Here is a 16,538-nt window from a genome sequence, read left to right on the forward strand (position 1 = left end):
CTGTTCTAGGTCAGACATATTTGGGACTCCACAAAAGGTCAGGTAAACCTCACACTACCCTGACTTTAACACCCTTCCCCCTGGGGTTAGGGTCAGTCTCAGGCAGCTGAGAGAGACAGGGAGAAAGAAAGAGACCGATATAAAAAGAGAGACACAGTCAGCTCCAGAATAGCATTTTATTTTACAAATGAAATGCAGGAGGGACAGAACTCACTTCAGGAAGTGGACATATGGGGAGGGCTGGAAGGCAAGACAAGGCAGACACGGTGAGGGGGCAGACACCCTCGGACAAACACAAGTGGAATCATCTGTGCAGTCAATAAGCACATGCTGTCCTTCGATCATCACTCTAATTAATTGTAATCAATGATAGTAGCATTCCAGGACACTCCGTAAAACTGTCCCAAACCAATAGAGTTGGATCACATTCTAGTGAGTATTATGGAAACACAGATGCAGAGACCGGGGATAGAGAATTTATTTGTATTTTTTAAATGTAACCTTTAACTAGGCAAGTCAGTTAACAACAAATTCTTATTTACAATGACTGCTTACCGGGGAACAGTGGTTTAACTGCCTTCTTCAGGGGCAGAACGACAGATTTCTTACCTCGTCAGCTCAGGGATTCGATCCAGTAACCTAACGCTCTAACCACTAGGTTACCTGCTACCCCAGATACAGTGGTACAAACTCCATGGAAACATTTTCAGATGTACACAAGACAGAACCAAAACGTTCTGACACAGCAGACCATTCAGATCTGAGATACATGTAGTAGATGGGGAGTTAGACACACGCCAAACAGATTTCATAGTAGGTGCAGTAGGGGTGGCATGAGGTAGTACAACACTTTCCCTCAATATTTACCCAGTTGTCGTCCCCTCATGGCCTCTTCATTGGGGCATCATTGATCCTGTATCCTGCATCAGATGAGCACTTGACGAGACCATTGGGGAAATAAGCACTGTGAATGTGTTTGGTTCATTAGTGGATGGGGATGAATTTCATTTCACAGCAATCCACTGCCTGACCATATTCATCTCTCAAATAAAAACACACAATATGTAAAAAATATTTCCAAATCTGGTAGGCTAGTCCATTTTACAAGGTCAACTATGTCCACCCTTCTCTCCGACGTCTCCGTCTGCTCATTGGTTGCTGTGGGTTGAGTGACAGATGTTTTAGCCAACACATCTTTGCAGTTATAGGGCCATTCCTAGTGAGGCGGGGAGTGTGTAGAAGTGCAGAATCAGAGAGGCAGACCAGAAATAAAACAATGGTCAATAAAATAGCTTTGCTCTGCTGTCTTTGAAATGTACCTCTCCTTCCCCTTTTACAGTGTGGTGTGTGACAGGAGTCATATAGGGAGTGATGTGGTCAAATGTATAATAATAATTTAGCTAATTAGGCTTTTTGACTCAGACATCAATATGCTAAACTGTTAGCCAATGTTGACATACCACGGAAAGGTACTGGTCAATAGTTAGAGACAATGTAATTGATGCTATAACCAAGTCTCTCTGCCTCCAATAGCTACAGGGGATCCTTAGGGTTAAACTGAAGACCTTGTGGACGGTGAGGTCAGAGTTTGTCTTGTGGTTCTTGTACCTGAGTAGCACAGGAGAGTGGCCACAGGGGGATTGTGGGTAAAGTATGGACACATGGATGGAGGAGTGTAACAGAAAGTGGTGTAGTGTAGTGCTCTTCTTAAAACTCACTCAGACGTCACATACACACAATGCTCTCTCACCCAATCATGCACGCACACACACACACAGATGAAGACATGACAGAGAGCCATGGATCCAAGGAAACGGACAGCCGCAGTAAATAACCCAGGAGTGGGTTCAGACATAAATACAGGAACCCTGGCTGTCTGTCCATAACTGTTCTGTTCAAAGTGCCGTAAAGCAGGAGGGTTTAGACTCTAGTTCTTCTCACATGACTGTCCATCAGGCAGCGAACGCTTCTCTCCCTCATCCTCTTCTCCGCTGTCTCCAAACGTCTGCTCCTCCATGTTGGCGAAAGTGTGCGAACGCGCCGCCACCTGGGCGGCGAGGGCGGAATTAAAGCTGAGCGCCGCCGAGCCGTGTAGTTCCGTCAGCCTGTCCATCACCGTGATGGCGGGGATCCGGGGCTGCAATAGAAGGTCGGGCCCGTTTAGTCCTGCCCCCTGGTCCGGCAGCCCGTCATATTGGTAGAGTTGCGCCCTGCCCGGGACTGAACCTTCACCCTCCTCCCCCTTTACCTCCGCCTCACCACAGCAGAACTCTGTAAGTGCTTTTTCCTCTGCCTCTGTGAGGGGGCGCTCGTCCCCGACCCAGTCTTCCTCCTCCTCGTCGTTCAGCCTTTCCGATAGGTTGTTTCCCTCAACAACACCTGGTTTGGCCACGCCCACAAGTGTCAGAGTGTCCAATGAGTCGGAGGGTGTCTGAGATTCTATAGAAGTTTCCGCGGAAACTATAGGCATCACCGCCGCTAGGAGACAAAATAAACACATCATTCAATGACCACATGAAATGAGAGACAGAGAACTAAAGGAGCGGCAGAGGCAGAGATGTGCATTGTGGGTAGGCGGAGCGAGACCTTGGTCGTTGAAGAGCAGCTGTTTCCACTTCCTCCTCTCGCCCTCGGATGCCCGCTGGCCCAGCACAGCTTTGAGCTCCGATAGGACGCGCCGAGACTCCTCCCTCTCCCGCCGGTGGCGCTCTCGTTCCTCGGGAGACAGCATGTCAACTACCGACCCCGCCCACCCATTCTCATCCTCAGAGTCCGACACGTACGCTTCCAGCTCCTGGCCAATCAGAGGGCAGGAAAGACCCATTACACATAAAGACACACACTACAGGCCTAGTTGAGTGTGTGTGTGTGTGTAGATCCACAGTGAGTGGTGAGGTTCAGTACCTGCTCCTCAGGCACAGGGTCCCTGTCCAGGATGAGGGTGTAGGTTGGGGCAGGGGTGCATGGCACAGGAGGGAGACACGGCTTTGGACCATCAGGAGTTCCTGAAAGAGAAAGGATGGATAGAATGTATTACACACACACACTCAAATGGAGACACACCACTCTAGGCAATTATCTGTTTGCTTAAACTGTGTATCAGATCTCCTGAGTCAGTCAACCTGCTCACAAAGAGTAGACCTCTAAAACGTGCTGAAACAGTCTGTGGTGAAACTAGGCCATTGTTCCCTCCCTCCCATCCCTGCGAGGTCTGGTTCTTATCCTATATTTGAAGGAGCCACTTCCTCACTGACTCTGAATAGTCTCTGGGCTGTGCAGGGGGGAGTACTGACTAAAAATAACCCTTCCACTGTAACCATGGAAATCGGGGGGGGGGGCGTCCAGTATTCAGGCCCAATATCAGGGCCTGTCACCTCTCAACCGGTCAGCTGCGTTAACTGCCTAAGCCTAAAAAAGGTAGTGTGTGTGTGTGTTCTTCACCTGGGCAGGTGTTAGCTCTCCTAAGCATGCGCTCCACTTGGCCCACAGTGTCCTCCCAGCATCCGGCGCTGGCCTGCATGTGGGGCTGCAGGTGGCCGAGACGCTCCTGGAGGTCCTGGTAGCCCTCCACAGTCACCTCCACCGCCTCCTTCGTCACCATCAGCTTCTCCAGGTCATCCTCCAGGATAATAATCCTAGTGGGGGGAAGAGGTGGTGAGATGAGGGGAGGGGGGGTGGGGCGAGTGGGGTAAGGAAAGGGGGCTAAAGGCGTCCGCATGCTTCCCAGACGAAACAGCGACCACATTTTGTGACGCTTTAGTTCATTTCGGACGTCAGCACACAACATTTTTTCTCAAGGCAAGCCGAAGTCAGTAGCCGAAGTCTACGCCCCTTCGTAAGAGATTGGTCAACAATAGGGATTCTTCGATACAGTTTCTGTTGTCATTCAATGAGACATTCATTCATGGACATTTTTTCATTGAGAAATACTGCACCAAATATCTTAGTTAGATGTAAAATTGTGTGACTAAGATCTCCTCTGCAAAAACGACAAAATTAATGACAGATTTCTTGAGCTATCTTACATTCATGTAGACTATTTGAGGAAGTGTGTACTGGCTACGGCATCTCAAAATGGACAAACAATACTATTGCCGCTTTTTTTCACGTTTTTCAAGAGAAGGTCCTTTAAGGGAGTATGCAAGCACTCTCGTTCATTTCACCGAGCCGAGTTCGGCTATGCACCAGCCGAACTGAAGAATACTGACGCCTGTAGAGGGCTGAGGAGGGTATGGAGTAACAGGTGTTAGGGTTGGGAGGGCGAGGGTTGAGTAAGGGGTTAGGTTTGACTCACTCGTTGAGCAGGGCCCTGAGATGCAGCTGCAGGCTGCGTACAGACGTGTGCAGTGTGTTGAGCTCTCTGCATTTCTGCTGAGCGCGCCCCACCCTGTCCGAGCCCTGTGTCCGGCGCTGCGTCTCAAAGTACCGGTGGAACTCGTAGCTACGCTGCATGTCGCCCAGGCAACCGGCCAGGGCACCGTGGAGAGGCTGTGTCACCGTGGCAACAGAGCGGTGTATGGGCGGAGGAGGGTTTCCACCTTTGACCCAATCTTCCCTGGGCTCCTCCAGTCGTCGTGGTGACAGCAGCAGGGCCAATCGGCGGAAACATTCTGAGCTCTGCCCCACCCACAACTGGAACAGCACCTGCAGGACGGAAAATCCACAGGGACAAACAGAGTAGCTAACACCCTCACTGACAATGACCCTCATTTCACCTATTGACCTGATTCTAAATGATCTCTTCCTTCTATCTTTCTCATCATGTTTCTCTTCTACTCTTTCTTCCACTATCTATATAAAAGCAAGTTCTCCATCCCAAATCTAACCCAATCTCATCTTCTTTCCTTCCTTCCGTCTCTCTCCCTCCCTCTCGTGGTTCAGGTAGGTGGGTCTTACCTTGAGGGCAGGGAGGCTGTAGTCATCGGTGAGCTCCTGTGCCTCCTCGTCAGTCAGGTGCTCTGTCCCCAGGCCCATCCCCAGCTCCTTCAAAGGCACCGCAGACACGTAGTTGGTCACATTGTCGATCTCAGAGTTCAGGGGGTACGTGGGTACGAGTTAAGGAGCCATCAGCTCACAGATTGACACTCATATATTAAATGACCTGCCAAATTGGTCAAACAGAATATATCCTCTAACACACATTCACTCAAGTGTAACACCAAAGGGTTACTGGTAGAAATCAACCTTTAGTGCTTGCACTGTTTAATTCCTGCATAAGTTGAGTCTGACAATACCCCCTGTCTCTGAGTGTGTGTGTGAAGGATATGCTTTGAGCATGTGGCAGGTGGCTCGGCGGGAGGCTCTGAAGGCCGAGCGGAGTGCCCGGTACACCGCCTTCCGCAGGCCAATCAGCTGCTGCCCCCGTGGCCCCAGCCCCGCCCTACTAAAGGAGCTGGCCGCACTCACCCTGTCGAGCAGACTTGACAAGTGAAATGTGATACAACTGTGCAGACGTCCCAGAGAGGCAGGGAAGCACACGCAACACGACATGCTAACAACATGCTAATAACATGTTTATGACAGACAACAGGACAGGCTAACACGCTAACAACATATGACACGGTTATGACAAAATGCTATCACAAAACAAAGACGATAAAAGATGAAGACATATACAGTGACAATACTGTCCTACCGACAATACTACAGACACTGAACAGTGAAACAGAGGGCAGGGCAGAGATAGGTAAAAAGTGGGCCCTTCAAGTAATGATAAACTAAGATAATAATAGATACTAGCCTAAGTGCTAATCTTATAGTTGGGGAGATGAAAGTGCTAGTGGGTGAAAGTGGACAGCAACGTTAAGGACAGAGTATGTACTCACAGCAGGGTTAGCATGTACACTTACAATATGAGTAGGAAGGTGAGGATGCACACTCCCACTATGGATGAAGTAGATAGATCAAATGGTCCACTTACAGGGTGAACCCTCGAGAGATGACCTCTGTCTCCTGTAGTAGTCTCAGGGACTTGCGGGCCAGGCTGGTCAGAGCCTTACTGTTCAGCGCCATGGTCTGCAGCTCGGAGGCCTGGGTGTGTGCTGCTCTCTGCATCCTCCCCTGTCTCCACAGCCCCGCCCCTCGCAGACCCACCCAGCCCATGACTGCTGCACACCACGGGATCACAGCCAGAGACCAGGCCCCAGCAGAGAGAGAGGACAGGCCTAGTAACACTGCAGCCAGGCCCACCAGCACTGCTACGTCCCTGAGAGAGAGGAGAGAAAGAAAGAAAAAAAACAAGATAGAAGGAGATGGAATGTTAGTGTCTGCTGTGTGTACATGTACAGTGCCTTGCGAAAGTATTCGGCCCCCTTGAACTTTGCGACCTTTTGCCACATTTCAGGCTTCAAACATAAAGATATAAAACTGTATTTTTTTGTGAAGAATCAACAACAAGTGGGACACAATCATGAAGTGGAACGACATTTATTGGATATTTCAAACTTTTTTAACAAATCAAAAACTGAAAAATTGGGCGTGCAAAATTATTCAGCCCCATTAAGTTAATACTTTGTAGCGCCACCTTTTGCTGCGATTACAGCTGTAAGTCGCTTGGGGTATGTCTCTATCAGTTTTGCACATCGAGAGTGACATTTTTTCCCATTCCTCCTTGCAAAACAGCTCGAGCTCAGTGAGGTTGGATGGAGAGCATTTGTGAACAGCAGTTTTCAGTTCTTTCCACAGATTCTCGATTGGAGTCAGGTCTGGACTTTGACTTGGCCATTCTAACACCTGGATATGTTTATTTTTTAACCATTCCATTGTAGATTTTGCTTTATGTTTTGGATCATTGTCTTGTTGGAAGACAAATCTCCGTCCCAGGTCTTTTGCAGACTCCATCAGGTTTTCTTCCAGAATGGTCCTGTATTTGGCTCCATCCATCTTCCCATCAATTTTAACCATCTTCCCTGTCCCTGCTGAAGAAAAGCAGGCCCAAACCATGATGCTGCCACCACCATGTTTGACAGTGGGGATGGTGTGTTCAGAGTGATGAGCTTTTACGCCAAACATAACGTTTTGCATTGTTGCCAAAAAGTTTAATTTTGGTTTCACCTGACCAGAGCACCTTCTTCCACATGTTTGGTGTGTCTCCCAGGTGGCTTGTGGCAAACTTTAAACAACACTTTTTATGGATATCTTTAAGAAATGGCTTTCTTCTTGCCACTCTTCCATAAAGGCCAGATTTGTGCAATACACGACTGATTGTTGTCCTATGGACAGAGTCTCCCACCTTAGCTGTAGATCTCTGCAGTTCATCCAGAGTGATCATGGGCCTCTTGGCTGCATCTCTGATCAGTCTTCTCCTTGTATGAGCTGAAAGTTTAGAGGGACGGCCAGGTCTTGGTAAATTTGCAGTGGTCTGATACTCCTTCCATTTCAATATTATCGCTTGCACAGTGCTCCTTGGGATGTTTACAGCTTGGGAAATCTTTTTGTATCCAAATCCGGCTTTAAACTTCTTCACAACAGTATCTCGGACCTGCCTGGTGTGTTCCTTGTTCTTCATGATGCTCTCTGCGCTTTTAACGGACCGCTGAGACTATCACAGTGCAGGTGCATTTATACGGAGACTTGATTACACACAGGTGGATTGTATTTATCATCATTAGTCATTGAGGTCAACATTGGATCATTCAGAGATCCTCACTGAACTTCTGGAGAGAGTTTGCTGCACTGAAAGTAAAGGGGCTGAATAATTTTGCACGCCCAATTTTCCAGTTTTTGATTTGTTAAAAAAGTTTGAAATATCCAATAAATGTCGTTCCACTTCATGATTGTGTCCCACTTGTTGTTGATTCTTCACAAAAAAATACAGTTTTATATCTTTATGTTTGAAGCCTGAAATGTGGCAAAAGGTCGCAAAGTTCAAGGGGGCCGAATACTTTAGCAAGGCACTGTAGATATTTATATGTGTCTGACTATGTTAGGATCTGTGTTTGGGGCGTACCACTGCGAGGGTGAGGCGAGGAGGCGCGGGCAGGGCAGGGAGTTGTCTCGTCTGGGTGAGCCGGAGGGCGAGGCGCCCAGGGTGAGCAGGCTGGGGTCTAACAGCTCGATCAGCTCCACATCCTCCTGGAGCAACACATCCTGGTCCAGGATACACCGCACCGCGTACTGGCCAAACACACAGTCCTATAGGGAGGGTGAGAGAGAGATGGCGGGAGGGAGAGGACACAGAGAGAAAGAATATAAGAACATGTGTCTTTGAGATGAAGTCACTTAAAGTTCTATGGTTAGTCCCATGATTTCCATGGTGACCCTTACCAGCTGCTGCTCCAGCATATGGGCCGAGGCAGCCTGGTGGAACGGGCTCCGCCTCCACAAGGCATCAGCCAATCTCCGTAGACGTCCTCCCTGCCAATAACACAGAGGAGGATGGGTCAGGCGGGGAAGAGACTGGAGCTAATAAGGGGGACAGAGTAATCAACCAGGCATAATTCTGCAAATGAATAAGTCACACATCCTTCATACGAACAGCAGTCGACAGCCTACTACACCTGTGAGAGCAAACTGGGGAATGAGCTCTGGCCATCAACCACAAATAATGCTCATAACAGACACACACAGAGGCCATATTCCTAAGAAACATTTTCTTCATTCCAGGGCATATCCCAGGAAACAGGCTCTTTAAGACACCAACAATGGGTGACTGATTGTGTGTGTGTGTGTCGACTCCCCCCCCCCCCCCCCCCAACACACTCCTATACACACAAACACCCTCCATTCCCCCTAGTTGATAGTCTGCCAGGCAACAATAGGAGATTCACTGTAAACAAACAAAGTAAACAGAATTATATTCTAATCACTAGCAAACTAACAGAGTAATTATAAGCATTCCAACTAAATTGTACAATTTGATATGCTGATATTAACCAAATAATTATCAAAAATGTCTATATTAGAAATCCTGATCCCCTTCATTTAGCCATAATAGTGTGAAGAGTGAGTGAACTAAAATAACTACAGCGAGTCACACAATCTAATGAGAATAGCTTATTTTCCTCACAGTATTTTCTATCCCTTGGGGAAAGTTGCAGTACTATCCCATACAGTCATTGGTACTATCAGTATCAGACAACATCACCACTAAGGAGGCATATTTCAGTCCCAAATGGCAGCCTATTCCCTATATATAGTGTGCTATTTTTGACCCAGGCCTGTAGGGATTCAGTGTTCCAGCCAGGCTACAGTTGTTCATGAAGAAGTTTCCACTCGGTAAAGGTCTAGGATCAGCTCACCCTCTCCCAATCCTAACCTTAACCATTAGTGTGGAAAATGCTAAACTTAACCAAGATCAGCATCTACGGGCAACTTCACCCTTACTATTGATCCAGACTGGCCTGGGTGTGTTTTCTACCCTGACTTTCTGTTATTGGGAGTTTGGGACGCAGTGCGTTATTGGTCAGCAGGCTGCAGGGCTATTGATTATGGGTCTGAGTCTGAGCTGCAGGACTGGGTGTTCACGCTACACTGACCAACCACAGCAGGAACAGAACGTGGCATCTAAACCACCCCCCAGAGAGAGGGTAGTGTGTGTTAGTCGTGAAGGGGGAGGACCATGTAGGCGTTTTCATTCTCTACTACTCACTCATCTCAATCTAATATCCCCCATCCAAACATTAAAGCAGGAGACAGAGACGGGCCACACAGAAAAAGCACACACACAGACAGCAGAATGCAAACACAGTGACACAAACAACCAAAACATCACTAGGAAGTACAGTTCATTTTCTGGTCCTGTCTTGCGCCTTCTCTTTAGTATTCCGCTGGCGTCATCCAGAGGAACATTCCCGAGTCTTTGTGCTCCCCGTCTGCCGTGTGAGAGAATGGAAAAAAAAATACTCTGCAAAGACGTGTGAGAGAAACTCAGAGAGAGAGAAAGGGTAGGGGGAGTGAAAGAGGAAGAGAGACTGTGACATTATGTATGTGTTCTAAATCTTGAAGCCATATTGCCATAAAACAATCCTCAACGCTTGATCTTCTCTCCATCTCACTCTCTTATGACTCCAGGATTTGAAGGAAGAGACTAGGCAGGCTGGCAGTGAAGTTTTTTTATTGCCAATAAACTTCAACTAACCTCGTCCTGCCTTCTCTCTCTTCGGTTAGCGGTCTCGTCGTGACTTATGTGACATGACACATGCAAAAAGGAAATATATATATTCCCATTGGTAGAGTCAGAAGGAAATTGTGGCACAAAGAACCTTTATTCAGATGGCACACTGACAGTTTCCCATATTTCTCATCCTCTTGCCTTAATAACCTAATTTGATGTCATACAATGCTCTGGTCTAGTGTGACATTTATTTCTGTAAAATAGCATCAATGTGCCATCAAACATTTTGGAAATCCTATTTCATTCACAAATGTGGATGATTTTCAGGCCCAGTGTGTGCTAAACAGGCCCAGTGTGTGCTAAACAGGCCCAGTGTGTGCTAAACAGGCCCAGTGTGTGCTAAACAGGCCCCGTGTGTGATAAACAGGCCCAGTGTGTGCTAAACAGGCCCAGTGTGTGCTAGTGTGTGCTAAACAGGCCCAGTGTGTGCTAAACAGGCCCAGTGTGTGATAAACAGGCCCAGTGTGTGCTAAACAGGCCCAGTGTGTGCTAAACAGGCCCAGTGTGTGCTAAACAGGCCCAGCGTGTGATAAAAAGGAGCAGATAACCAGTGTTGGCCTCGGACTGTCTGGAAATCAAATATACACCAGGCAATTGTCCATGTTAACAGGCGCGCGCGCACACACACACACCTCTATCTGGGCTACAGGAAGTTGGACAAGGAATAACCATATCTTTGCCATTAACCCATCCAGTTGATTACTTGAAAATGGTGGATGATGGCAATGCCCAATAACAACGTCCATGTTTAAACGGGTTATATCCATGATGAGTCCTCTATGAGAATAATTCCCAAACGCTCCTCCGAATAACAGGCTCTCGGAGAGGAAGCATGACGCGGACGGACGGAAAGTTCTTGGAGGAGGCTAATGTGACATAATTTCCTGTCCCTCACGGGAATAAATACAGAAACAGGAAAAGGGGCAGTCATGTGACCAGAACCCTGAAACATGAATGCATACAGCAGAGTATTATTAGCAAAGAGCTATGATTGTGCATATTACAGTACATATCACACAAGCCATCACACCACAAAGTTTTATTTGATCTTTATTTAACTAGGCAAGTCAGTTAAGAACAAATTCTTATTTTCAATGGGCCTAGGAACACTGATACCTGGACTGCCTTGAATGACAGATTTGTACCTAGTCAGCTTGGGGATTTGAACTTGCAACCTTTCAGTTACTAGCCCAACGCTCTAACCACTAGGCTACCCTGCCACCCCACATACACAATGCACTCCAGGTATCAGTAATCTAATCAAGCCCCAATGAATGGGAATGAAAATATATATGAGAGAGCGAGAGACTCTTCCTTTTACAGAGTTTCCTAAACAGGACTAGGAATTCCCCTCAGCACTAATAGAGAAACTTGACCAAATAGACAGACCCTATCCCTGGAATAGGGGACAATAGAGTGTGTGTGTGTGGAACAGACAAATACCTTGCTCTGAATCTGTTGCTCTCTTTCCTCCATGATCCCTGTCTTGTCTGTCTGCCAGCCGTGTATGAATGTGAATGAGTTAGTGTGTGTAATATGTTTCATTGTTTGGAATCAATTGCAGATGTAATTACTTGCTGTCTGCCTGCATGAATGTACAGTGAGTTGGTCAAGCACACACTGAAAACACCCCAAGGCTATGGAATCATAGTGGGGGTTCCTTATGGTAGCAGTGAGGGGTGTTTGAGTGTGTGTGTGTCTGTGTGTGTTTGTGGGGGGGGGGGGGGGGGGGGGGGTGTCACTCACTGTGGGTTTGGACAAGCTGTCCTGGAGGGAGGTCGTAGTCACCTCTCCTCCTCCACATTCGTCCTCCTGAGACACTGTGGGACATGACTCAAAGTCTGTGTGTCCTAGATCATGCAGGTAGTGGAAGAGCGGAGAGTTCTGGAAAAAGAGAGAGGGGAGAGTGTGTAGAGAGATAGAGAGGGGGAAGAGAAAAAAAGAGGGTGAAAGGGCAGAAGGAGGATGGGGAGGAGAGATTTAGACAAATATCCGCTTTTTGTTCCTGTTCCAATTCTCTGTTACAGATGTCCCAATACACAGGAAGCTATTCTTAGAAGTGTCACAACCCAGCCGGCACTCCAAGTGGCAGGAAAAGCATCCCTGATCCGCAGTAGCATTACATTCCAATTACCGTCTGGAATCATACGCTCATTCTCCACGTTTTCTCCTATTCAACTTGCCATTCCATGCAGATTTCAGTCACGCTCTTTCACACTTGACTTCCATACATAAACACAGAGACCTTGATGCTGCGGGCACAACAGCCACTCAGATGACAAGCTAGAAAAGGAAATAATATATTATCTCTGCTCAAGTCGTGCCATGGGCAACTAATTGTATTACTGTGTGCAGCTTCTTGTTTTTTATTGATTCACTAGGGTTTTGGGAAACATGGGACGAGTTAGCTAAGGGCTAAACTTCTGCTGAGCAAAGATAGGTTAATGTTAAAAGCCTAGTAGAGAACACCCTATGCATGTGGACTACCCATCCCTAAACCTCCCCCTGGCCCTAAGCATCTTGCCTCTTTCAATACCCTTTTCTTAGACCTAATCTGCTCGAAAGTCCATTACTCCAATCCAGCGATGGAATTAAGCACAAACATAATAATCTAAAATCCTTGCATAAAAGAGTGCTCTACATGATTAAGTGTTAAAGCTCATCTTAAAGTGGGACTGGAAGTGTGCGTGTTGCCAGCAGGGATGCATCACAGGTCAGACTCCCACCTCACATCAGCAAAGTGGGCCTTTTGATCTCTACCTCTCCTCCGTTTGCCCCTAGGACAACGTACTGGCACTTGGCACTGGCATAACAACAATTTGCCCACAATTAAGAAAAAAAGAACCAACATTATGAGCCGATTTCCAACCAGCTGCCGACGCTCCTTACCCGAAGGATGAGAGAAAACAAAACATCTCCGTGCTTCTACATCTGGAGAGCAAGCCATTTGCATACCTTGATAGATCCACCTATCAATACGTTATCATGATTACACACCCCGATCCAAGCATGACATGGTGGGCTAAAGTTACTCACTTGCATGATCGGACGGTATCGGCAACGTACATGTTGACACATCAGGCTGTCAGATGTTTCGAACAACTAACGTTATTCCCTTACTACGTCGCATAAAGCACCACACACTCTCCACGCCAGCTATGATGATGAAACAGCACACTGCCCCATGATAAGAAAAGCTACTTAGCAGTCAGTCAGGCAGGATTGGCTAGGCTACACGGCCAATTTAACTCGGATTTATGTCTCAGCTACGCATAACGGGTGTGTAAACGCCAATGGGTAAACGTTTCTCATGGCCATGCTAATAGGCTAGCTAACGTTAGCGAGCCAGCTACTCTGACAGTCTGGTTAACCACGCCAATTTCATCACGCAGAATGAATCAGAAAACCTATCCAAACTCGGGCTTGACACACTGCACTACTTGTTAACGGAACATATGCGCCCGAATAAAAACACAAACCTCAAATACCACATCTTCATCAAACTCCTCAGTCATTGCTCTCCGCCATCGATATCCAACCGTTACGCATTCTGGGATTGTAGTCGTTTGTAAACGTCAAGAAGTGAAAATTTGAAGCAGTTACTAGCAATTTGCTAGTCCCTGTTAGCTGCGCAAAACAAACTCCTAGGCAAAACAGCATTTCCCACAATCCAAATCGCCCAACGCTTCCCCGAGAACCTCGGTGTTCGAGCAGCAGAGACAGGATCCTCCAGTGGTCACGCCGGGCAATGCAACGTCCTCAGCCGGGAGCAAGGGAAGGAAACAGCGCCGTGGACGAAACACGAAACTCCAGAAAACTGGAAAAAGGGGGACTAGAGGAAACAGTTTATTCACGTTTCAGTCGGTGATATAAGCGACATTTTGTTTCTTTTTTATGTTGTTTACCTGGTGTTCTTTGAGACTGACTGACAATGGCGCCCGAAAAAGAAAATCCACTAAATTCCGTACCATCCCATTGAAAGCAAGTTCACTCATGGAGTAAAGAAAGGAGCAAGTCGGGAGTCATGAGCGCAGGTTTGTTTCCTGGATGGCTAAGTAGTTACATTTAGTCGACAAAGCAGTTTATTTGAATGCGTTTGCAGTTAAGAGTTTTACCAAGCAAATCCATAAAAGCAAAAACGTATGTTACTTTTGCAGAAACATAGCTCAGCTTTTTCCAGGTTATTACATTGTAATGACTGTTTTTCACAATGATAACGTTACCTCTCTGAAGGCGTAGTGGCAAAGATGAGCAGTTTCCACCCGCTCATGACTTAGGTTCCCGAGGTTATTACATTGTAATTACTGTTTTTCATAATGATAACGTTACCGCTCCGAATGCGTAGTAGTGGCAAAGATGAGCAGTTTTCACCAGCTCATGATTTAGGGAGAACAGTCATTCTAGTTAGAATACTCCAACAAGAGTACATGCAACACAATTGATGCATCAGCCAAATGCGAAGAGAGAAAGAGAGCGTGTATGAGAGGGCAGATGATACATTCAGCTCCTTTGTGTAACATCTGCCCTCCTGTTTTGATGCAGTCAGATGCGCAATGGATTTTTTGTTGTTGTTACTTTCAAACATGGTTATATAACCTAAAGCAGCGATTGTCAACCACTTAACCGACGAATTTTCAATCCGTTGAGGCAAAGGGGATTTGGCACTGAAGTTTACAGATTTTTTCCATGAGTAAGTTAGCTAGAGGGTCATTCAGGCTTCATCCACATCCGCTCGGTGAATTCGCTTCTCGTGGTATCGCACTCGCCCGGCCAGTCAGTAGTCCTGATTCAGCCCAGTCGAGCAGAAAACGAGGCCATATCCTTTTGGGCATCTCATTATGGATAGTATATAGAGCGCACATCTTTCACAACAACTTCAAAACCAGTCAGTGCCATGAAATCGTTCAGGTCATACTCAGCAAAAGATTCGATTTTTTTTAAACCAGAGTGAACAGACTAGGACGAGGAGGACGCATGCAGCAAGGTGACACGGGATTCTACTTGGGTTGGTGCCATTGAATCTGAGAGCACTCCACCAAAAATAAACAAGCCAGAAAACTCCAGTCATCACAATGGTTCTCTCACAATTCACGAAATGTAATCCATATAATTGTTGACATATATTTGACATTTGTATCTTAAAGCATAATTGAGAAAAAATGAAGTTTGAAGTTGGAATATTTGTGACTTTTTATCCTTACCCAAAATATTTTTTCGACCTTATTCTTTAAGACTGTAGGTGCAACTTAGCAAAAGTTGGTGTCATTTGAAGCTTTACGGCTTTCTCTGTAATATTAGTAGTCTTTTCATTTCAATTACACCTTCCTTACATACAGTAAGTACCAATCAAAAGTCTGGACACACCTACTAATTCCAGGGTCTTTCTTCATTTGAACTATTTTCTACATTGTAAGAATAATAGTGAAGACATCAAAACTATGAAATAACACATATGGAATCATGTAGTAACCAAAAAAGTGTTAAACAAATCTAAATATATTTTATATTTGAGATTTTTCAAAGTAGCTACCCTTTGCCTTGATGACTGCTTTGCACACTCTTGGCATTCTCTCACATTCTCTCAACCAGCTTCATGAGGTAGTTAGTTATCTGGAGTGCATTTCAATTAACAGGTGTGCCTTGTTAAAAGTTAATTTGTGGAATTTCTATCCTTCTTAACCTCTCTGGGATCGTTCGGGATGATGCTAGCGTCCCACCTCGCCAACAGCCAGTGAAATTTCAGGGTGCCAAATTCAAAACAACAGAAATCTCATAATTACAATTCCTCAACCATACAAGTATTTTCCACCATTTTAAAGATACACTTCTCGTTAATCCAACCACAGTGTCCGATTTCAGAAAGGCTTTTCGGCGAAAGCAGAACATATCATTATGTTAGTCACAGAAAGCATTCAGCCATTTTCCAACCAAAGAGAGGTGTCACAAAAAGCAGAAATATAGATACAATTAATCACTAACCTTTGACGATCTTCATCAGATGACACTCCCAGGACTCAATGTTACACAATACATGTATGTTTTATTCAATCAAGTTCATATTTATATCCAAAAACCTCAGTTTACATTGGTGCCATGTTCAGAAATGCCTCCAAAACATCCAGAGAAATTGCAGAGAGCCACATCAAATAACATAAATACTCATCATAAACTTTGATGAAAGATAAATGTTTTACATAGAATTAAAGATAAACTTGTTCTTAATGCAACCGCTGTGTCAGATTTCAAAAAAGCTTTACGACAAAAGCACAATATTCAATAATCTGAGAACAGCATTCAGCCACAAATGCAAGCCATACAGTTACCCGCCAAATACCGCCTGGTATGGCAACTGCTCCGCCCACAACCGTAAGGCTCTCCAGAGGGTAGTGAGGTCTGCACAACGCATCACCGGGGGCAAACTACC

The 16,538-nt window shown here is 46.0% G+C and overlaps 2 protein-coding genes across 6 annotated transcripts in view; one reads left to right on the top strand and one right to left on the bottom strand.

Moving 5' to 3' along the window:
- Nucleotides 1–162: 162 nt before the first annotated feature.
- On the bottom strand, nucleotides 163–14,541 carry LOC110490441 (vezatin). Of its 5 annotated transcripts, none has more exons than XM_090200637.1 (12): nucleotides 14,338–14,541; nucleotides 11,861–11,998; nucleotides 8,266–8,355; nucleotides 7,949–8,133; nucleotides 5,921–6,205; nucleotides 5,267–5,407; nucleotides 4,897–5,044; nucleotides 4,295–4,644; nucleotides 3,442–3,635; nucleotides 2,905–3,005; nucleotides 2,587–2,794; nucleotides 163–2,478 (listed from the first exon to the last, which is right to left on the bottom strand). In XM_090200637.1, the coding sequence occupies exons 3-12, from the start codon at nucleotides 8,281–8,283 to the stop codon at nucleotides 1,928–1,930; spliced, it is 2,181 nt and encodes a 726-aa protein (XP_090056763.1). In that variant the 5' UTR covers nucleotides 8,284–8,355; nucleotides 11,861–11,998; nucleotides 14,338–14,541; the 3' UTR covers nucleotides 163–1,927. The 5 variants fall into 5 exon arrangements, with proteins under 5 accessions (XP_090056763.1, XP_021419507.3, XP_090056762.1 ...); XM_021563832.3 differs by lacking the exon at nucleotides 14,338–14,541 and adding an exon at nucleotides 13,594–13,866 and having other exon boundaries at nucleotides 5,267–5,419; XM_090200636.1 differs by lacking the exon at nucleotides 14,338–14,541 and adding an exon at nucleotides 13,594–13,838.
- The window catches only part of LOC110490440 (FYVE, RhoGEF and PH domain-containing protein 6), a 28,362-nt gene continuing 25,653 nt past the window's right edge, over nucleotides 13,830–16,538 (top strand). The window contains exon 1 of the mRNA XM_036944821.2: nucleotides 13,830–14,148. Within this exon, the coding sequence (XP_036800716.2) occupies nucleotides 14,139–14,148 (10 nt within the window). The 5' untranslated portion in view covers nucleotides 13,830–14,138. The remainder of the gene's footprint in view (nucleotides 14,149–16,538) is intronic.

This window comes from Oncorhynchus mykiss, chromosome 15 (genome assembly GCF_057628025.1).
Source record: "Oncorhynchus mykiss isolate SJ-2025 chromosome 15, ASM5762802v1, whole genome shotgun sequence".
NCBI lineage: Eukaryota > Metazoa > Chordata > Actinopteri > Salmoniformes > Salmonidae > Oncorhynchus > Oncorhynchus mykiss.